Source organism: Aptenodytes patagonicus, chromosome 2 (genome assembly GCF_965638725.1).
Source record: "Aptenodytes patagonicus chromosome 2, bAptPat1.pri.cur, whole genome shotgun sequence".
In the NCBI taxonomy this organism is placed as follows: domain Eukaryota; kingdom Metazoa; phylum Chordata; class Aves; order Sphenisciformes; family Spheniscidae; genus Aptenodytes; species Aptenodytes patagonicus.
Genome location: NC_134950.1, coordinates 14167024 through 14190308, shown reverse-complemented (window position 1 = coordinate 14190308; position 23285 = coordinate 14167024). Strand labels below are relative to the sequence as shown.

Below are 23285 nucleotides of genomic sequence, written 5' to 3'. Positions count from 1 at the left end.
ATAGCTTGGGATGGACCGGGTTATGGAAAAAATGGCAATACTACTTACTTATGAACCGAAGCTGCTTTCTGCACAACCACCTCAGGTGTTCCTGCACTCCTTTTCTGGGGTGTCTTATTTGCTTAAGTGTAGTATCATGCAAATGCCCAGGGTCATTCTGAGTCCCAGAGCAGCATGTTCATGCATGTTCATATGCTACTGCGCTCAAGCTAATGAGTCCTCCCAGAATTAGTAGCTTTGGGATGTGTAGCGAAGAGGCATCTAAGTGGCTCCACCTGGAGCCAGCTTGTATTTGACGTAGCCAGGGACACAGACTTGTTGGACTCAGGACAGACCTTTGTGGAGCCAAACCAAGGGTCCAAAAGCTGCCTTCATGCTGCACTTCAGCTCTCTAAGGTGTTTAGCATAGAGCCAGCTCACGTGGCTGAGCATCTGTAGTACAGCATATCTACAAACCAGCTAATCTGCTGGCAGGTAAGAAGACTTTCTATGTATATGAAAGTATTCCTTTGTTTAAAATATAATAATTGACTTATTTAAGAAAAAAATGAGGCAAAGCTGAAGGTGCACATAGGTAGTTCATTTTAACAGCTTTAGAAGCAATGCAGTTTTAATAAAATCTTTAAATTCACTCCTCTGTTCTAGTGTTAAAATAATGTCACTGAAAATAATAATGGGAGCAAAACCAGAGAGAGTTCTATCTCTAGCAGTTCCTCAAATTTTTTAACATGTGCGGTTAATTTAATGGGATGTTCTGTTCCACTCCCCTCTCTATTCAGTATGCACATAAATGAGGCATGGAAAAAGAATAGAAATAGTAACAGAAGAAGGCTTCATCTCTCTAGACCCCTTTGTTCAGTTCAAGGCTGTAAAGGAGACAATTGGTTTTACCACTGAGTCCTATTTAGTATATTGTTTCTGAGTATCTAGGAGCCATTATTTTTACCAAATGTGTGTGTTCTTGTAGATTAAATTCTTGTCCAAACCATGTTCCCAGACCTATGGTGGGAATTTTCTTTTCTGCCCAATGTTGTCATGTATTGAGCAAGCTTTTCACCATCCTTAAACTTTCATTGCCTGGGGATAATATGGATAAGAGAAGGCATATTCTAAAGTAAAATAAAACTGGAGAAAATGATAAATATTATTTGTGGCTCAGTTCCAGTGTAAGTAGTAGGCTACAGGAGACCTTGTCCCAGATAAAATCTGAGCACCAGACCAGTGGCTTAAGAGATATTACTGTTTTGAGAAGCTGAGCTCTCTTTCGTCTGACTCTTGATGCCTCCTTTGCTAGAAAAAAGCATCAGGAAGCACCATTGGGCAAAATCAGGAATTTAATCAAGGAGGTGTGGATAACCCTACAAATGCCTGCAGCATTTAACCTTGAACAGCTTGCTCAATCCATGTAATGTCTGGTAGTCCGGACAAGCTGGTTAGAACACAAGCCTTTTACTGTTCAAGTTAGCGTATTTGTGGCTAGCTGCTCGAAGTCGATAGCCTGTCCTCTGTCTAATCTGAGTGCTTGAAACAAGGTAGCTTTTCTTGTTGATGGCTCCATTTTGCACTGATCTTGCAACTAACAGTCATTTTGTACATCATCCTTGTTTTGAAACAGTTGCAGTTACAGATGTTTGACATTGTTTGTGCTACCTCATGGGCCAATCGAGACAAATGCTGTGAGCTTCCTGGCTTGGTAAGAAACCTCTTTCAATAACTGTAGAATTTACCTTTTACTTTCCCCTTTATCGAGGCAAATGTTTTAATGGAAATGGATGGTTAAGAGTTTTCAAAAAAGCCCAAGTCTTCTTGGATTACTTGTCCTATTGAAAGTCAATGAGATGTATGTTCCTAAATCAAGTAGGTGCTTTTGAGGCATCCACACAGTAGATTCATAAAATTCTTAACTTCTGAATCGAAGTTTTGGACATCATTCTCTTCCTATCTTGATCTTTCCATAGAGAGATGAGGAAAATTGCCCTGCCCTTCCTCACGCTTGTTCCTGTTCAGAAGCTAATAAGGGTCCCCTTGGACCTCCTGGACCACCGGTAAGGTTTTATTCAGGTTTGTAGTCAACTGTACCAAATAGTCCACTGGCCACCTTTATGTCAAGACATGTGGATATACTGCCATTGTATCACTAATAAGGTTAAATTAGGGTTTTAAGTGTTGGTAAAGAGATAAAATTACATTCAATTTATAGAAAAGATGCAAAGTAATATGCTGTAAAAAACCTTCTCATCCAATAAGTCAGTCAAATTTTTAATGGTTTAATCGAGACCTGAAGCAGTTAGGGTAATCTTTAGACCTTGAACCCTGTTACCTGTCTGTAGATTAGTAGATATGTCATAGTTAGTGCCATTTATTTTCAAATTTTTAATCACCTGCTATCTGTCTACTCTAGCACATATGTACTAAATGTAGCTTGGAGTTTAGCTTTTTGAAATGCTCAGTTTACAGTATTCTTATGAATTAAAGGTATGGGGTATGACAATGCCACTTGTGTGATAAATGATGAAAGAAGACTTTTATGTCTTAAAAGCACTACCTAAGTACAGTATTTATTGAAAAGCAGAACTGAAAGTGCTGTTTCTTCTGTGAGCTCCTAGAGGCAGAGAGGTACCCAAAAGAGGTGAAGGGAAGAGAGGATGAAATGAACTGGCTTTGGTGAAAGCTGCATTGAAACTTTTTCTAGTTTGCCAGTGAATGATGAAATACACACTGTCACAACTTTTAGCTATACTTTGTGGTGTTACTTTGATAGCACTCATCTAAGTGTTTACTGTGTAAATGTTAAGTGAGTGTATATCTAAGTTCCTTGCGTAACCAGTGGAACTAGATAGTCTCTTCTAGAAGACAATTATTTAACTCTCCTTCCATCTCAGCATAGTATCTTAGAAAGATGGAATAAATCTCCTTTCTCTTTACTGGCTTGTGGAAGAACTCAGACAATCGATCAGACCAGACAATGGAGATATAGGTCACTGAATTTAGATAACTCAGTCTCACATCCCAAGGCTGATTTAGAAAAGTTGTAGGCTCTATTTGCAATGGTCTATTATCGGTTTAGCTTAATGAGAATCCTGACTGGGATGTTTGTAGAACGGTCGTGTGTTTTTTCTTTTACAACTAGACTGATAACTCTGGCATCTTAGGGCTGCTTGCTAAGTTAGCTTGAGATGAGGCCCTCTTGTGAGGGCTCTCTGCTCATACTGTGTCCCAGATGCTCCAAGAGCGTGTTTCGAAGAGAAAGAGCCAGTGAAGAATGCGAAGGAAAATGAGTTTCTGAAAAGGTTAAAGTACATAAATTACATGAGATACATGTTCAACAACAAAATTAACTTGCACATAAGACATTCATGTAGTAGATCCTAGCAGGCATCCTACTAACAACTCAGAGGTTAGTCTTTCTGCAAGAACTGTTCTTCAGGCTCTGGTACAAAACCTTGAAAAGGAACTCAGGAGAAAATTCACTGAAGGAGGTGTACCTTGAACAAGGAAAAATTATTCCATTCTCCTATTTGAATGTAGGTTATAAATCAAATATGGATTAAAGTTTTGATTTCTGTATATAGGTGTCCAATTTGTGTTCTGTGAAAAAGACAATGGGATAATTCACACAAAAATGCAAATGAAATTGAGTAGTTTGACCACATTTCACTGTAAAATGAAAAATGTTTAAAAATTACTTGGCTGGAAGGATGTGTGTCACTATAGTTCAAAACATATGCAGATCAGGAATTGCTAAAGCTTAACCCAGCAGTAAAATAATGTACTTCTATTTATTACATTTAGGATTAACAGTGTTTTGAGTAGCATAGAGCCATGCAAGAGGAGGCTTAAAATCAAGCAGAAAAATCACTGCCTAGGCAGGCGAGTATGTGATTCTGGAACTCAGCCTCTTATAAGTGATGTTTTTTTGCCAGACAGTTAGATGGCATAGCTTTGGAAAAAAGTAAGAGGCCTAAGAAAAAGCAGAGCAAAAGAATAAAGTCAGTGTTCATCTCTGCGCCAACCAAAAGTCAGAAAGTCACATGTGCTATGTCTGGTCAATACTGCTCCAAGTTGTTAAAATGTCATGTGACTTTTCTTTAAGCCAAGGATTTTTCTGTTTAAGGGATCAGGATTCTACCATGTAGCCAGTTTCAGACATTAGACTAAAAAGACTCCAAATAAAAGGCTTCCATTTGTTTGGGATAGTAACTCTGGAAATATTTTTTACGCTCTTTTAGGAAGTGGGTCATTTTGGGTAAGACAAAATATCTTTTAGAGTTATGATTATCTGCCAGTTTTCATTATGGGATACTGTTTTTATGGCTTCATCTTTGCCAGAATTTGATCATGCTGTCTGAAGTTCTCCATGCAAAGTAAAAGTAAGATATCATACAAACCTGATGCCTGCATTTGAAAGAAGTGCTGCAGAACTGGAGAAGGTGAAAAAGGAGACAAAAAGTATTGGAGGACTGGAGAAGTTTAATTGCAAAGAAAAGCTTTCAGTGCTTCATAGGTTTTAACTATTAAAAAGAAATAAGGAGGTGACTTGATAACAGTTGATTAAGAACTGTTTCTGGGGGAAGGCACTGGCTATTAAGAAGTTATTTAAAATAAGAGAAAAAGGCATAACAGGAATTCTTGGCTAGAAGTAGAAGCCAAAGAAATGAAAAAATTGAAATTAGTCACACAAGCTTAGTAGTGCTGGGGAATAACCACCAAAACAAGTTTATGAGAAAAATGAGGGAGGCTCTTGTGTTGTTTTCAGCTTTAATCAGTGCTTTTCTGGAACTTGTGCTTTTACCAAGCAAAGGTTACTGGGTTCAAAACATGGATAAGTGTACCAAATTCAGTGTGAATCTTAAAGCATATGATTTAATGGCTCAGCATCAGGCTATTTTTAAGTATGTGTTCTTACTCAGTAAAAATGTAATCCATTTCTGAGAACAAAATGGGAGAAAACTGTGTGATTTTGTTTATGTTAAAAAGTTGCAGTTATTTTGCTGAGTATTTGCATAGGAATTTTTAATCTGAGAGAGAGGTGGGCAAAGGGCAGAGGGAACTACTGGGCTGGAAAGAAGAAATGTGAGGACCTGGAATTTGGGAACTGGCAACGGGAACATGGTTCTGTGGAGAGCGTGGAATGAGATTTTAGGGTCAGAGCTGACCATGACAGAATGGGTCATGGCCATAGAGCTGTGGGATGGAAGCGAGAAGACTGAAGGAGCTGGAACAAGGAGTAGAAAAACTGCTTTGTGATCACACATATGAAGACTGTATCATGATACCTTCATTGAAGAGCAAGAGTACTTTGGTACTTCCAAACATTTCTCTTATTGGCATTCCTATTTAAAGTCTCATAGATACTACATATGCATTTAATCTGATAAGCGTATTTTCTATTTTTATGTCTTTAATGTAACTGCTGTTATTTTTATAAATACTTATTGTGGCCTCTAAAGAACACTATTCAGTTATGGTGCCTAGTTGTATAAGGTTTTTTTTCAGTACAAAGAAGGGCAGAATTCCTGTAAAGCTCATATCCCAAGAGATTAAGCAATATACTCAGGTGGGGGAAGAGAGAAATTGATCTGGAAAAAGTGGGGAAAAAAAAAAAAAATCTTTATTTATGCTGTCCTAGAGGACAAAGCACATGCAGCATGTGTATGCAAAACATGTTCATGGCAGCCATTCATAGATATATGCAACTCCAGTGTCTCAGACGATACTAATAAAAAAGGGAACAGTTGGTTAATAAGTGATTAACAGATGTAGGCACCATTGAAGAAAGCAAAAAAGAGAAAAATGGGCAAAAGAGTATTTTACCTAAGAGTAGTAGATCCTGGAGTTGTCCTTGCTGAAAAATATTCCTGAGTCATTGGAATCATAGAATCGTTTAGATGGGAAAAGACCTTTAAGATCATCGAGTCCAACCATTAACCTAACACTGCCAAGTCCACCACTAAACCATGTCCCTAAGCACCACATCTACATGTCTTTTTAATACCTCCAGGGATGGTGACTCGACCACTTCCCTGGGCAGCCTGTTCTAATGCTTGACAGCCCTTTCAGTGAAGAAATTTTTCCTAATATCCAATCTAAACCTCCCCTGGTGCAACTTGAGGCCACTTCCTCTCATCCTATCCCTTGTTACTTGGGAGAAGAGACCAGCACCCACCTCGCTACAACCTCCTTTCAGGTAGTTGTAGAGGGTGATAAGGTCTCCCCTCAGCCTCCTCTTCTCCAGGCTAAACAACCCCAGTTCCCTCAGCCGCTCCTCAGAAGACTTGTGCTCCAGACCCCTCACCAGCCTTGTTGCCCTTCTCCGGACACGCTCCAGCACCTCGACATCCTTCTTGTAGTGAGGGGCCCAAAACTGAACACAGTATTCGAGGTGCGGCCTCAGCCGTGCCGAGTACAGGGGCACGATCACTTCCCTACTCCTGCTGGCCACACTATTTCTGATACAGGCCAGGATGCCATTGGCCTTCTTGGAAACTCAGCCTTTAACAATGTGGTGATTTTGGTGACAACAGACAGATGTGCAGGAGGTTTCAGCAACTGGAAGGGAACCCTCATGACCACATGTATACATTTGCATCCCTATTGTATCTTTCAGTGTTAATGTGATGCTTACGTGGATGCATTCTTGGCGCTAGAAAGTAGTCACATCTGTGTTTTGGTTTTCAACAAGACCTGTGCTTGTGCTTCACAGGGCGGTCCAGGTGTCAGAGGTGCCAAAGGTCATCGTGGTGATCCAGGTCCAAAGGTACTTTGTACATCACTTTACAGTTGACAGATGCACAGGTTCTTGGTTTATCTCTGCTGCACATAAACCTTGAAATGAACTCCAGATTGTCGCTCATGTCGCTGAGGAAAAAGCATAGTGAAATGCCATTGGTGCATGGTGTCTCTTTTTATAACAATTGCTTGTCCTGTTTGTTCCTTGATAAAAGATACAAAATTCAGAATGCTGCTTTCACAGCATGTCTTCATTTTTTTGTATTTATAAAGGAACCAGTCAGTTTTAAATTGAACCCTAACTGCTCAATCAAATGTTAACTCATATTTCAGATGGTTTTGAGTCTATTGGTATTTAATTCTTCAAACAGAAGCTGCCTTTGTCCATATGATAACAGTTTAACTTATGTCCTGTGCTACTTTAGGGACCAGATGGACCTCGAGGTGAAATTGGTGTTCCTGGACCGCAAGGACCTCCAGGACCACAAGGACCTAGTGGACTTTCTATTCAAGGGCTTCCAGTGAGACTCATAAAATCAATCGGGTTCTTTCCTGTGATGTTTTGAACAGCACATATCTTAGACTAGACTGAAATATCTTTTGGTGTCCTGATCAGAATCTGAATTTCAATATTTGAGGTGAAATCACAGATTTGGGTTTAACCTATAGTGGACATGGGTTCAACACCAACATCTCTGTTTTTATTTGGACCTGAACTTTTAGTTAGCTGAAGGGATTTGATCGCAGGCTGAATATGACCCAGGTATTAGCATCCAAGCCTGGAGACAAGTGAAAAAAATTGCAGTGGGAGTTGTAACATGGCCCCAAACCAAAATGTTTTTGTTTTATTTTGTTTTCCCCTGGTTGTGGTATTGCTCATTGCAGATAAGTTCTGGCTTGAAAGGTATACCCAAGCAAGAACACCATATTTGCTGCCAAAATTAAGCAATATTATTCACTGCACTTACAGAGTCTGTCATCAGAGGAGATGATTAGTCCTGGAATTTGCAATGCTGTTGTGAAATAAGTCTCAAAATTTCATCATAAAGACACATTGGTAGAATAATGAAACAGCAGCACTAATCTTGTTTTATATACATCTCTGGTAGATGGGTACACACAAGCCTTGAAAGGTAGCAGATGTGTATCTTTTTCTGCTAGGCTTTTTTTCAAAATTTACTACAGTATAATACATTTTCTTCTTTTTACCCCATCTATATGATACTGCTGTACAATGTAATGAAGTGATTTACCAAAACTGTATATTCTTGATGATACTGTCATCAGAGAATAATACAGAATACATTAATTATAAGAATAGTTATTTGATGGAGAAATTGTGTTTCTGCATAAAATTTAATTAAAATTGGTTTATTATCTAGAAAAGTATGTCTTTGTCATGCATATATACTGTAGAAACATGTCTAGTTTCCATAGAAATCCATTGGTTTCATCATTATAGGAAATACTTCTGAGGGCTGAAGAGAAACAGATTCCTTTGAGGAGAAAAGAAAATAAACAACTTTTTTGTAACATAATGGCTATAGTTTTGTCAGGTTAATTCTGAAGTATTTTAAAATGAGTTTTATTTTCTTTATTTTCTATATTTGTAAATTCTTCATTTACACTTTTGCAAATAGAATCTGTAGGTTTGCTTTCAGCAGGAAATGTCTGTTTTCTTATTGGTTGCTTGGTTGTTTTTTTCTAAAGAAGCTGAAAGGAACTGTTAAAAATAGGAAAGTAACCATGTGTTTTGTTTACTATGTGTGATTCTTAATTTGCAGGGGCCACCAGGTGAAAAGGGAGAGAAGGGAGATCTTGGTTTTCCTGGCCTGCAGGTATTCCCTAAGTTATTCTTTAACCTGTCACTTACTAAGTTTGAATGTTGAATTGACATCATTGTGTATTTAGGGCACATATTCAAAACTACTGAGAAAGGTGCTGCTGGGGTGAATTTGAACGGAGGTTTAGAATCAGGAATCTAGGGTATGCCGGTGTGCAGTGACCAAATCATTCAGGGCCTGAAGAACCAGTTACTTTCTTGACCTTGTTTAACACTGAAATTGGGTCTCTATAGACTCAAAACGTATCTACTCTTAGATTTCTGCTTACACAGTGAATAATTAGCAACTGCTTTAAACCCATTAAATTCCTCCTGGAGTTATCTAGGAGGACAGATCAGGAACTTAATCTTTTTGATGCCACCTTTCACAAGATCGGCATCTTAAAAAGCTGTAGTATTCAGTGAATCTTACTGAGTTTAGTGTCTGGTTTTTAGTCTGGAGATTGCATTCCAATTTATTGCTGCTTTCCAGGATCATTTGCTCTTCCCTTTTCAGATGCTTCTCTTCTGCTGATTATATCCCTCCAGTATTTGTTGGTTGTTACCAGGTTGTTCCCCCCTCTAGTTCATATGTGCTAGGGATAGTAAACTCTTACAGCCTTTCCTCATAAATCAGTTTTGTTAGCCTTCTGGACCACTGCAGTAATGGTCCCAGACTGCTGCTCTGCAGCCTTCATGAGCCAGAGAGTGACATTTCATCTGAACAACAGGGAACTGCTGGATGTAACTTGTAATCCTGCTCAGGCAGGATTTCCCCTTTGATATTGCTGCACTGACTTCAAGCAATATGGTAACAGACTCCATTTTAGCAATGAGAGAGAGAAATAGCAGTTGTATTTTTAGGTTAAGATACTGATGTCGTGCAGTGGAGTTACACTGACACGACACTGGAATGATGTAGGAAGTCAAGCTCTCTTTTCAGCTTAGTGGCACAGGAAGCCTGGCTTGACGAAATTGTCAGTGTTCTTAACAGAGGTTTGTAGTGAGAGGGTATGAAGCCTGTGCATTTTAACAATGTGTGTTTAACCATCTCTCATTTCACAGAAATACCTTCTTTACTGAATCTCTTCTATGGCCTCACCCTAGTTCCATTTATCCAAAAGCATGTCATACAGTTTCACTGGAAAGTGCTTTATTTGGATTCTGTTAACTTGATCTCATCATTTGTCCTCCCTTTATAATGCTTAGGGTGTCCCAGGAGCATCAGGTTCACCCGGAAGAGATGGAGCTCAAGGTCAAAGGGTAAGGTAAAATGAACACGTTTTGCATTTGTTTTAATTCCATAATGGATGTGTTTCCCAGCGTGGTTGATTTATTATAGTTCATGTCACTTGTATTCTATCATTTCTGGAGACCCATATCTCTGGGCCAATCAGCAGAGAAGACAGAGATAGGGTGGAGTATCCTTCCATCTGGTAGATCAGGGTTGAGAAATACTAGACGAGTAATGGGGAGCCACGTACTATGGTTGTGTTTAATGCATTTTAGATGTCACTAGTGTCCAGCACTGCCAATTAGACCATTTGCTTATACGTTTAAAATTAGATGGTGGTTAAATGGTACATACTTAGCACGCAATCCAATGCAATGATTTAAATTTGCTTTCTAGCTAATTAATGAATAACAGAGACAACTACAAGGGAATTTAATATTGAATGTAAAACAATACCTGTAGAAACTGCTGGCATAAGGAAAAGGTGAAGAATATCAAAATTTAGTCAACCTTATTCTGCTTCTGGTTGAACACATGAAGATACTTACAGTCTGTCTAGGAATTGGTAAAAAAATCTTCATATTCATGTGTGCAGTTAAACCTCTAAGTCCTTCTCTCTGTCTCCTTGGGGAGACTTCTGTTTCATTATTAGACAGGCGTTGGAAAGTTATTGTTAGCATAATACTAGGTTACTGTCTACAGCAGAAGTTCATTATTAAATGTGACTTTTCAGTTTCACTTGAACAAGATTTACATATTCATGATCCTTTTTTGGATATGTCAATGTAACTTGAACTTTAGAGAAATGTGGACCTTCTCTGGATTTCTGGCATTAACCTGAGAACTTGTTATAAAAAAAATAAACCCTTACAGTGAAATCTGTATTTGAGCTCACTATTACGAATTTAAGCATTGGCATATCTTTATGTATAGAAGTAATTCCACTGAAGTTACTGTAGAATTTGGGCAATGCATAGATGTTTTTTCTCTAAAATCAAGAAAAGAAAGTAATTTTATTAAGATAAAGATTCACACAACATTACCATCAGATAAATAACCTTCTAATCAGATGAATAGCCTTCTAATTTTCAATTAAGTTGTGGTGAAATATGAAGGTAAATGTATTCCTTTTCCTACTTTATAATACTGTGATGCCTTCTTCTGTATGGAAGCTCGTATTTGCATGTTTTTAATGTCTTTTTTTTTACTGTATTGGAATTTTTTTCCCCCTAAATTCCCCAAGCTTGGTGTCACCTGTTCATCTCCAGGTTAATAAAGACCTGGAGCCTGATGGACATTTGGATTTTTGCCACCATGCTGTCTAATCTTGGTCATAGCCAGGTTGAGGTGACTTGGTGCTAGACGCTGTACGTATGAGTGGTATGTGCCTCCTCTTTCTGCATTCCTGATCACGAGGGACACTGAGCGTTCTGCAATTCAGGGAGAAGACAGCTCTGTGTTTTTACTTTATTCTGTAGCTAACTTTATATTTAGCAGTGGAGGTCCTCAGCCATGTCTTGATGTCAGCCAGCAGATCAGAAGTGGTCTAGTTTTCCCACATGTGGAAGTCAGCAGGTTGCTGCAGGGAGATGGTATTTCTGAGAAAAGCTGGCAGGAAGGCTAGGGCAGCAAAGGCTTTTGATACAGCCTGGAAAGGTCATGCAGTGCTTATTCTGTAGAAGACCCCAGTGTTGTCTATAATAAGGTAGGGCAATTACATAAATTGCCAGTTTTTATAGATATGGTAATAATGCTTTGTTCAAGTGTTCACTTTCTTCTGGTGTTAATCAAAGGAGCTGGATAAATAGCCTAGATCTCATAAAATTAGGTCTGTTAGCTTGTTATTGTCTCTGTGCGACCCTTATGCAATATTGTCCAGCAGTAATTATTTCTATGGCAACAAATAATTACGTTATATTAATTTTATGGTGGTGTAACTCATTTGATTCCTGTGAAGTTATGGCAACATAAAATTGCTTTTAATGGGTGAAGATTCAAACCAATGATTTCACTGCAGTCTCTCTGAAGGCCAAGCGCTTGAGAAAGGCATAATTCTAAAGGGCATAACTGCAGCAATAGCAAAGGGGAACTGGAAAATTCCTGAGAAGTAAATTGCCTTTTTGTATAATGTTCCCTTTGTTGGGCTTCCTCCTGTTAGCCAAGATGCCAAACTGTTTTGCAGCTATTATACTACTAGAACTGAGATTTTCTATGTTATTCTTAGCTTAGCTATCATTTCCTCTTTAGTATTTATTGTTCATTGAAATATTTTAATTATAGTGGCACCAGTGCTGTAAAGTACTTAAACAGATGGCTAAATCACACTGATTTTAATGGGAGGTAAACATGGGACTGATATTTATTGGGAGATCTCTGAGAGCTTTGCTGAACTGGGAATAATGTGATATTAGACTCAAGAAGGCTTGGAATGGAGATTTTTTCCTTCCAGTTGCTAGTAGTTGGAATCATTTCACTTTTACAGTTCTTTTTCCTTCCTTTTTGTTTTGATTTCTAGTGTTCATAATTTCTAGTTTTATTTTTGAAATGAGTTGAGAAAAGGTCTTTTTTTTTTTTCCTCTTAATGTTTTAATTCAACAATTAGTCTATAAAGGTTCTTTTTGTATTTCTGAACTTCTGTTTTTAGCCCCTGGTTTATTTGGTTTTCTTGGGTTTTAGTACCTCATTAAGAAATAGAGCATCTCCCCGTCAGTTATGTGAATTCATACAAAGATAATTTTCATAATGAAATACCCTCCCTATGAAAAAGAGTGGGATGTAATAAAAATACCATGTGAAGGCTGAATCAGAGTAAAAAATGCGTTCTCTGATAATAAAGCAAACTTTCTGAATATGCATGATAATATTTTATACCTGTCTGGTAACTGGTTTAAATCTACATCTCAAACTCCACACGAGGAACGGTCCCCTCTCCTCTGATCAGCTTCCAGTTATAAAAGTGTCATAAAAGATTTTATAAAATAGAAAATGGTTTCTTTTTATTTTATGGCTGGGGCTGTGGTTGTTTGGTGTCCTCTCTTGCTGTCCCATATTTGTAGCTGGCAATATAGAGAGGATTTACTAAAGAGAACAGATTGTGTTTCCTCATCAACTCTCCCAAGCATATCATGTTGAAAGATATAGCTTGAATTGCACACGCCAGAGAATCCGAACTGACATCATGCTTCTGGTGAGTATGTAGACAGTAATTAGACTCTCTTGTGCTTTTGCTTCATCTCTTTCAGCCAAGAGCATAAAGTTTGGAAGCAGACTGAGACTGACCCTTGTTGAGATGTGTAGATAGAGGGGGGGAAAAGTCTTCTCTTCCCTGTATCTCCATGGTCAGGTCACAATTGCAATCCCTGTTCCTTCTTGCAAAGTGCAAGCCACCTGAGAGGATGGATCTGCACAGCTGCAACAAGAGAAGCCTAATATCTCATCCTGAGTGGGAAGTATGCTCTGCTTGATGGCACAATGTAGGGAGGGATCTCCATTGTTCTGACTCCCAAGTTTGTATCTCTTGTGCCCATGACATTGTTACTGCTTGCTGTCACCTGGTGGTTTCCTCAGGGGTTTCTTCTCCTGGCCAAGCTCCTTGGCAAAGAGGCATGGTTCTTCCTTAGCAGGTTAAAAAATTCTGGAGGAAGATCTGTTGGATGTGCTTCCCTATATGTCTGCTGGGGTGGGACCACAGAGTTACACTGTCAAGTGATTAATTTCTCTTGCTGAGCTGCTGCAGCTAGCTTGGAGTCCAGAAGCATTGACCAATGCTGCCTTACCCTGCTTGAAGACACTGGTCTGCAGTAAAGTACCTCTGTCTGATAGAGAGGATGATTCAGTCTCTTAAATATTTCTTCAGCTCCTAACAGCTCCTGTTCAGCTCACTCTCGGAGCAGGAGGGCGAAGAGACCAGCTGTGAGACACAAACCCTTTGTCTATAGACTAGTAAATTAGATATTGCCAGAACATGATTTTGAGCATTGGCTAGTGACCTATGCAGTCTAATGCTTGTCATTCCTCTTGGCAGTGTTGGGCTGGGCCAACTCTTTCAGAACATTGTTCAGGGGATAGCATAGATCAGAAGCCATTTCCAGTAGGGAGTTTAGATGCACACTGTTTTAGTGGGATTTGTAGAATCATAAAATTAAGGTTGGAGGGGACCTTCAGAGGTCATCTAGTCCAACAGTCTGCTCAAAACAGGTCTGATCAGATCAGGTTGCTCAGGTCCATGTTAAGTTGAGTCTTGAACGCTTCCAAGTATGAAGATTCCACAACCTCTCTGGGCAACCCCTTAATTTAACCACCTTCATTGTAACATTTTTTCCTAACGTCTAATCATAATTTCTGCTGTTTCCACTTGTGTCTGTTGCCTCTTGTCCTATCGCTGTGCACCTCTGAGAAGAGTCTGGTTAGGTAGTTTAGAGCTAGTTTAGAGCCTCTGGTCAGGTAGTTTAGAAAGCAATAAGGTTGCCAAGCAGAGCAAACCCACTTCTTTCAACCTTTCTTCATATGTCCTGTGCTCCATCCCCTGAACATCTTCATGGCCCTCCACTGGACCTGCTCCAGTATGTCAGTCTGTCTTGTACTGGGGAGACCAAAACTGGACACAGCACTCCAGAGGTAGTCTTAAAAGTGCTCAACAGAGGGGAAGGAGCAGTTCCCTGAACCTGCAGCTGAACCTGCTGGCTGTGCTCCTACAGCCAGAATGTGGTTGGCTGCCTTTGCTGCAGGGGCATGCTGATGACTCGTGTTCAACCTGTTGTCCCCTAGGAACCCCCAGTTCTTTTCCACAAAGCCACAGAAATGCAGTTATGTATGTTGATATGAGCTGTGTCACATCTTTTTCTCTAAGGACTTGTTTCATTTACAAGCAAAGGCATAGTCAAAGGGACACAGATACACAAGGAAAGGAGTATTATCTTCCAGATGTCAATCTTAATAGCACACTGCAAATGCTGGAGGAGAAATATGACCGATTAACAAAAGATATGCAAGAAATACATGTTTTAAATTATGAAAAATTAATAGCAAAATAATTTCAGACTATCAGCTTGTAGATGGCACTGGTAGTTTCACAAGGAAGAGAGGAAATGCTAAGTCATGTTTGTGTTAAGACAGAACTAGCCTATTTTGATTAAATGAAGGCTGTGTGTTCTGAGCAATGTTTCAAACCCCCCCCCACATTTCTGCTCTTTTTCTGGGTTAGCTTTAATTTAAAATAGCAAGCTACACCTGAGATTAATACACTGAGATAGTGTTAGTAATTTTTCTCTGATGGTCACAGTGGTTTATCTTGAGAGGAGGAACATTTGGTTCTGAATTTTTCATCAGAAAAAAAAAAAAAAAAAAAAGATGAGGCAGTCATGGGTCCCAGGCTGCAGTGGGTTTTTTTAAAGGCTGTATATGAAAGTCTTTCAAGCCTGGGCTCAGTAGCTTCAGTTTAAGGTTTTGCCAGTATCTAGTCCTACTTGAAAAATCACCTCTCCACAAATACCCCAAACAAATTCCAGGCTACCGAAACCTAAAGAGTATATAGTGAGGTCAGCAGCGGTACTCACTTCAGCAGACTTGAGATTTTACAGGGACTTAGATCCTACGTTCTGTGATGCCATTTGTGTTCTGGCAAGTAAAACCCCTTATAAAAAATTCTGTCGTAGCTACACTGTAGCTACACTTAGCGGGACAACCAGGTGATCAGGCCCAGCCAGCACAGATTCATGAAAGGCAGGTCCTGCTTGACCAACCTGATCTCCTTCTATGACCAGGTGACCCGCCTAGTGGATGAGGGAAAGGCTGTGGATGTGGTCTACCTGGACTTCAGTAAGGCCTTTGACACCGTCTCCCACAGCATTCTCCTAGAGAAGCTGGCGGCTCACGCCTTAGACAGGTGGACTCTTTGCTGGGTCAAAAACTGGCTGGACGGCCGGGCCCAGAGAGTTGTGGTGAATGGAGTTACATCCAGTTGGCGGCCGGTCACAAGCGGTGTTCCCCAGGGCTCTGTACTGGGGCCGGTCTTGTTCAATATCTTTATCAATGATCTGGATGAGGGGATCGAGTGCACCCTCAGTAAGTTTGCAGACGACACCAAGTTGGGCGGGAGTGTTGATCTGCTCGAGGGTAGGAAGGCTCTGCAGAGGGACCTGGACAGGCTGGATCGATGGGCCCAGACCAATTGTATGAGGTTCAACAAGGCCAAGTGCCGGGTCCTGCACTTCGGCCACAACAACCCCATGCAGCGCTACAGGCTTGGGGAAGAGTGGCTGGAAAGCTGCCCAGCAGAGAAGGACCTGGGGGTGCTGGTTGACAGCCGGCTGAACATGAGCCGGCAGTGTGCCCAGGCGGCCAAGAAGGCCAATGGCATCCTGGCCTGTATCAGAAATAGTGTGGCCAGCAGGAGTAGGGAAGTGATCGTGCCCCTGTACTCGGCACTGGTGAGGCCGCACCTCGAATACTGTGTTCAGTTTTGGGCCCCTCACTACAAGAAGGACGTCGAGGTGCTGGAGCGTGTCCAGAGAAGGGCAACAAGGCTGGTGAGGGGTCTGGAGCACAAGTCTTCTGAGGAGCGGCTGAGGGAACTGGGGTTGTTTAGCCTGGAGAAAAGGAGGCTGAGGGGAGACCTCATCACCCTCTACAACTCCCTGAAAGGAGGTTGTAGCGAGGTGGGTGTTGGTCTCTTCTCCCAAGTAACAAGCGATAGGACGAGAGGAAATGGCCTCAAGTTGCGCCAGGGGAGGTTTAGATTGGATGTAAGGAAAAATGCCTTTACTGAAAGAGTGGTGAAACATTGGAAGAGGCTGCCCAGGGAAGTGGTTGAGTCCCCATCCCTGGAAGTATTTAAAAGACGAGTAGATGAGGCGCTTAGGGACATGGTTTAGTGGACATGGTGGTGTTGGGTTGACGGTTGGACTCGATGATCTTAGAGGTCTTTTCCAACCTCAATGATTCTATGATTCTATGTTTCTCCATAACTGTTTTTCATGCCATTAGCAAAATATGTCCTGATTTAAGTTAACCTTCCAAAATAATATACATCTTGATTCTAAACTGCCCTACACCCGATGTCACACATCAAAATCTGTCCCATCCTGCTCTTGGACATGCAGCTCCATGGAGGAGATTCAGTGGCTCTGTACAGAGTCATTCCTATCCTGGATGTGACTGCATCAGAGAGAAAGTGCTGTTGTGCTATGTAATTCCCCCAGTCATTCTGGAGATGGTTAAGCAAAGAGGAGACTTCAATAAATGGGAGAGTAAATAACATCTTTAAGGCTTCAGTGCTCAGAATACAACTTCGTGAATTCTCACAGTGCTCTATTTTCTTCTACATTACACAGACCAAAAATAATGGGAGAAAGAGCCAGAAGAAATACATTCCCAGTCTTCCTGCCAATTTCCTGGTACCTACTAATCTCCTCTGCTCACTACTCACAAGTTCAGAATGAGTATCAGATCCATTCTGGCCATCAGATGGTCTGAGTAACATCATCTTCAAACCCTGTTGGGAGTACAAACAAATATCTTTGGCCTCTTACCTGCATGAGAGAATAGGTATTGCCATACTCTTTCTTGAACCAAACCTCTCTTTAACTGCATTTATAAATAGCAATTTTCACATCTAACAAATTACAGTAGGAGGTGATTTTTTTGTGGCCAAGCAATACAGACACAGTGCCAAGAGAAATGAATCCTAGGAGAATAGACAGGAGGTGATTCTTGAGCAGCCAAGAGTAAGAATACTGCTCAGAAGAAAGAAACTGTGAAATATATTCAAAGAAAATGTAATTCTGATCATACTGTTAGTTCTACTCCTTGACTGGGATGGGAGAAGGAAGGGACATACAGCATTATTTTTCTGTAGAAGTTTGTGTGAATCCACACTAGATCCTAGAAGTCGGTGGAAAGCTCTACATTTCCCCCCTCCTAGTTAAATTACGCCCTTAAGAGTGTCCAACCGGTTTTCATCCTGCTTTAGGACTGATCAAAAATAAATGCAGATTTTAAATCTTTGCTTTAAAAAGTGAAACGTACTTGTAAATATGAAGGTATCAGTCTTCCTGAAGGTTTTACTGTTACAAAAATCAGTCTAGTTTGCATTATCTTTTAAGGACTTCCATGTTAATATAAAACTGTGAATAGCTATCACTGAATTTTTCAAAACATTGTTCACAACTAAATGCTTCTTCCAGAGAATATCAGAAACCTTATTTTGTAATCTTTAATACATTTCGAAGTTCCTTATACCATTCTCTGTTTCCTTTAGAAACACCAATTTTGAAGACTGAACGCACTTTCCTTTGCAAATTTATTTAATTGAGCTAGGCTTGCAATCTTTTCTCTGTATATGTCTTAAAACTACTGTGATAGAGACACTATTAGTATCTTTATTTCAATGCCACTTAGCTGTTACATTTGCTTTAGTTCTTACTGTGATAGGGGAGCTGCTTTGGTTCTTAAAGCTTCAGGAACCATCTGGCTACACTGTGAAATAGGAAAGTATTTCCTTATCAAGTCTAAGGATGCATAAATGACATAATATGAGCTGACTATGTGGCTTATTTTATCATCAAAACACCCTTCTGGTGGAATTTTAAAAAGTCCTTTCCAGGTACATGGCAGATAATATTCCCCAGCCGGGTTTTTTGTCATATGACAGCAGGTTCGAATCATAGTTTCCAAATTATGTAAAGCATAAAACTGGTAGTTCATGCTGTATTCATTACTAAAGCCGTGTCAGAAATGAAGTTTCAGAAAAAACGTACAAAACGACAAAGATGTGAATGTTTTTTCTGAAGCTCTATGAGATGCTGAGGCCTAGAATGTTCTTTACTGTGTGTGTCAGCATAAACACTTTCAAACCCTCTCTTTCCTTCTACTCTCACCTCCGTATTCTGGTCTTGAGCCAGAGATAAGGTCATATTTCTCTTTTTTTAGGCTGTGTGGTAATGAAAGAATTGACAACACCAGGCTGTTAAGAAACCTATGCTTTATAGCACGTGGATACAAAATGTGCCTATTGGTTAATTTGCAAGAATACTTTATTAATAGTGTATTTTCTTCTACATCTGGTCAGTCTTTTTTCTATGATTTGCTTGCTTTCCAGTTTCCAAGTTATCTTTAGTTTTTGGCGCTCATTTCTGGAAGCTCTGAAGCACGTTGATAATGTAAACCACATGAGCATTCCTGCTGCTTCCTGAATCAGGACCTCGGTGATAGCTAGTACATACGTACAGTATTGCTGGGCAGAGAGATAGACTCTCAGTTGCCATCTTTCAGCACTTAATCAGTGGGACTGTGAATAGTTACAACCAGTGAGAACAGATGTAGAAGTGTGGCCCATTTTGTGGTAGAGAAGTCTGACAGCAAACGTTCTCATTTACCTCACTACGTCAGCATTATAAGTGAAATTCGCTCAGAAGTAGAAAATTGCCAGTACAAATAGTTTTGCATTGCTGCTTCTTACTTCGAAAGTGCTGTGAGACTAGTTGAAATTTTTTTTTAAATACCGACGATGCTATAGCTCCTTTTCAGAAATAAACCCTCCCCAGGGCAAATAAGGGAATTTTCTTCTAAGAAACCACTAGGACCAGTTATTAATTTAAGAAAAAACAAAGAAAAAGGAAAAAAAAAAGTCTTCTAGATGAAATGGGACAGATTCATGAAGTACATCTAAAAGGTGATAAAATTGCATATATTTCTCTTTTATAGGGCCTTCCTGGCAAAGACGGACCCACAGGCCCACAAGGACCTCCTGGCCCAACGGTGAGTATTGCCCATGGAATTTGTTAGTGTAAAAGTCAGCAGGACTTTGGGGGATTGTGGGTCACTGTTATCGAGGCTTCAGTGGATAGACGAAGGCCAAGGGTTCTCCTTGGAAGTTAAAATTCTCATGATGCATGGAGTTGGCAGAGAGCTGCTGTCCAGTGTCATTTCTTTCCACTCTTAGCTCAAGAAAAAAAGTCTCCCATGGGAAGGGGAGACAGTTGTTCCGTCAGTAGATTGATAGCTTGTTCTTAGTCAAGTAACTGCACTATATAAAGGGAATTAGTGCTCTTAACGTTTGAAACAAGATTTTCTTTTTGTAAGAAATTCCAATTAGGATTGTTAGTTGAACTGAACTGCCAAGTTTTGCTTGATCTGGAGGCTGGAGGTGAGTGCAAATGCTCTCATAGAGTAATCAAGGAAGACAGCAGAGGCCACGTTCAGCCTTCAAAGCAATAACTATGTTACCTCCAGCATCAGTCCCTTCCTTCTCAGCTAGGGCAGCTAGGCAAAGTTAATGCCTTCTTGATAGATTTAAGACATTAGGTGAAACTGCTGATGGCATTGAGCATTCTCCAAGCAATCCTGTTCTTTTTACAAAGAATGTTCTGAGTCATCCCCCCTGAACACGGTAGTAACGTCACAGGATTTAGTCTTGAGGTTCACCAATCTGTGCCTGTTTCAGAAAGCAAGCAACACAAGTCCATTTGTCTTGAGTGCTTTTCTCAGAGCTGTGCTTTCGGTGCTCTTTTTACTGCAACATGTACTTCTTAATCCTCTCTCCCAGCATCTCCAATCTTTGACTTGCAGAACTGCCTGTGTACTGTCTGCTTTGTGAACTTCCTCTCCATCACGCAGTTATTTCTCCCATCAGGATTCATGGGTGTTGACTGTCATCACCACTAAGTATTTTCTTTCTCTTTTTCCATGTAGGGCATACCTGGTGCTCCAGGTGTTCCAGGTGTTACTGGAAGCCAGGGGCCACAAGGTGATGTTGGAGCTCCTGTGAGTAAACTTAATGAATATTGCTATATTTGCTGTTGTGGATTAATTGGTTTCTGATCCTGGCTTCACTGTTTTACAGAACTCCTCAATATTTATAGCTTATGATCTGTTTGCAGTTAGTGGCTAAGCAAAACATCATAGTGGTCTTTCTTTGTTCGTTCTTCATAATTAAATTTATTTGTTGATCTTACATACAATGTTTGGAATATAGGGATTAGAGAGTCAAAACACAAGATTAAAACACAGGAGTTAAAAAGATAACAGTATGTGAATTTGTAGTCTGTGTGTAATTACTTTCTCCGTTTTTTTCCTTTGCACTTCAAGCAACCCTCAGGAAATTAAAGTATGCCATTTATTAACCTGAATATTTCCAAAATATTATTCTGATTTTCAAACTGTGAAAATATTGCATGAATAAAAAACTCGCTTCCATGGTTACTCTGGGTTTACATCAGGGCAACTGACTAATGATCAGGGCTTTTTCTAGAATGTTATTATGAATTTGACCATCAGTTTCATTGAGTGGAAAATTACACCCTCTACACCGAAAATAAGTATTAGGAACCTCTAATACTAAGTTTGTCTTTCAGATATTATTTTCTTTATTATAAAAACCCCTCAGTTTAACTAGAAGAAAGGAATACAACTATAAAATGAGTGGGTAAATTACGTAAAAGAGAAGATTTACAGTGGACGTCTTTTTCTCTGTAACAGTTCAGATAATACTGTGTATTCACATTTTAACATTTGACCGCTTGCTTAATTATAAAGCCTGCTCAGTTTTTTCCCAGTGAATGTTCTATTTAATTTTTAAAGGCATCATAATGTGACAGTGTGTACTTCTGAGTCGATTTGTGGAATAGAATTTTTTTTTCAAAATCCAGTTTGCTTTGGAGATTTAATCCAATGCAAGCATTTTTATTTGGTGAAGTGGAAATGAAATGACTGATAATATATAAGCAAAAAAACCCTAATGCCCAGTTCTGCATAGTTTCTAAGTGTAATAATGAAATCTACTAAGGAGATTTGATGAGCTATGGAACTTATTACTATCAATGTATAACATGCTGACTATTCAGTTCCTGTCCAAACACATGTTCCAGATATTGAACTAGATTTCCTAGAGTGTACGTATCCCTGTAAGTCATGTAAGACCTCTGCTGTGAATGTTTAGACTCTAGTAGTTCTGAAAAAACAGCTAGGTGGGTAAAAAATTATTGAGGTTCAATAACTGTCTTACCCAAAAGGCAGAGCAATAGAAAAGAGGCCTAGAAATAATCTTGCAGTCTTTGTAGGAGTTTCTCCTTTCCCAGGACAGAATAAGCTGTGCTTTAACCATGCATCAGTCAGCTGGTTACCTCTTCGTGCAGACCTTTCCTCGCTTCAGGAGTTCCTGAGAGATGTCTAGCCTACCCCAAAAACCTCCATTGGTGAAGTTGTAACTGCCCTAGACAACTTGTTCCAATCCGTAATGATCCTTACCATCATTACAGTATTACATTATCTTTAATGTCACACTTAATTTTCTGTGCAGTTTAATCCCATTGCTGATTCTGTTCCTAGCGGATGCAGAGTCTCGGTGCAGCGAATGCTACAAATTTCAGACCGATATTTTGTCTCCCATCAGCCTTCCCTTCCTTATACTCAGTGGTGATTAGATCCATTTCAGCCATGTGAAATGCATCATCTGGTGGCCTGCCCTTGCTGACAGTTTAAACAAGAGAATTCAGTATGTGACAAACCCCCGAGAAAGTCATTGTCGCCATGTAATTGCCAAAGATGAACATTTTGTTGAGTAGTGAAATGGAAAACGTATTTTCGTTATTGTCACATAGCCTCCTGAAACCATGTTCCTTGTTTGGTTTTTCTCCTTTTACTCAGATGCTGCAAGGGAGACAACGTTTAGGCATTAAAAATTTTGAGCAAGAACAAAATGAGAATTAATTTTGTATTGAATCTTTTCATAGGGTCCTCCTGGAGCTAAGGGTGAAAGGGGCGAGCGGGTAAGTCTATGTTCACATTAGCCGATTTTTTTTTTCCCCGTTTTCTGTGTCATAAAAAGCTTTCTCCGAAAATTTGTGTTTCTCTGTGTTTACATGCACAATAGTTTTCTCTGTGCAATCAGGCAAATTTTCCTTCTTTTCCAGACATTGTCTTATGTACAGCTACAGTAATGTTTTGAAGGTGGGAAGTATGTGGCATTAAGCATGTCCCCAGATCTCTCATTAGGGTTATCTTCTCCGACCTCTGTTTGCTGGCTCAAAACAGCAATGGGAACCAGGGAAATCCCAAAACTTTTTTGGCTTTTTTTCTGATCTGTGAGGATATAATCTCTCAGGGATAATAAATGTCTTTCATTGCTCTAAGCGTTTTCAAGACAGAAGTGATGCAAAAAAATGTGTTATGACCCTGCTGCTGTTGTTATCCAGGGCGATCTCCAGTCCCAAGCAATGGTGCGTGCTGTTGCTCGGCAAGTGTGTGAACAACTCATCCAGGGTAAGTACATCGATAGTTCATATGCTTCTATCTCTAGAATGGATCTTTTCCTGCCACAATTACTTACAAATATGATGCTTTTCAGAGCATGCAAGCAGATCTGTTCATTTTAGGCTAGACGGTCAGGATTTATGTTCTGACTAGATTTATGTTTGAATGTGTTTATGTCCAATTATTGCTGACTAGCATCACAGGCATCTAAAAAAAAGCCTGAATTGTCTCCAGTCTATTATAGTATACAGA

The 23285-nt window shown here is 39.8% G+C and overlaps 1 protein-coding gene across 3 annotated transcripts in view; it reads left to right on the top strand.

The window, feature by feature from the left end:
• The window catches only part of COL14A1 (collagen type XIV alpha 1 chain), a 127412-nt gene that overhangs the window by 90445 nt on the left and 13682 nt on the right, over positions 1-23285 (top strand). For all 3 annotated transcript variants that reach the window (XM_076329171.1, XM_076329172.1, XM_076329173.1), the window contains 10 exons: positions 1616-1693; positions 1959-2045; positions 6704-6757; positions 7155-7250; positions 8514-8567; positions 9761-9814; positions 19488-19541; positions 20475-20546; positions 22514-22549; positions 22976-23042. In XM_076329171.1, the coding sequence (XP_076185286.1) occupies positions 1616-1693; positions 1959-2045; positions 6704-6757; positions 7155-7250; positions 8514-8567; positions 9761-9814; positions 19488-19541; positions 20475-20546; positions 22514-22549; positions 22976-23042 (652 nt within the window). The remainder of the gene's footprint in view (positions 1-1615; positions 1694-1958; positions 2046-6703; positions 6758-7154; positions 7251-8513; positions 8568-9760; positions 9815-19487; positions 19542-20474; positions 20547-22513; positions 22550-22975; positions 23043-23285) is intronic.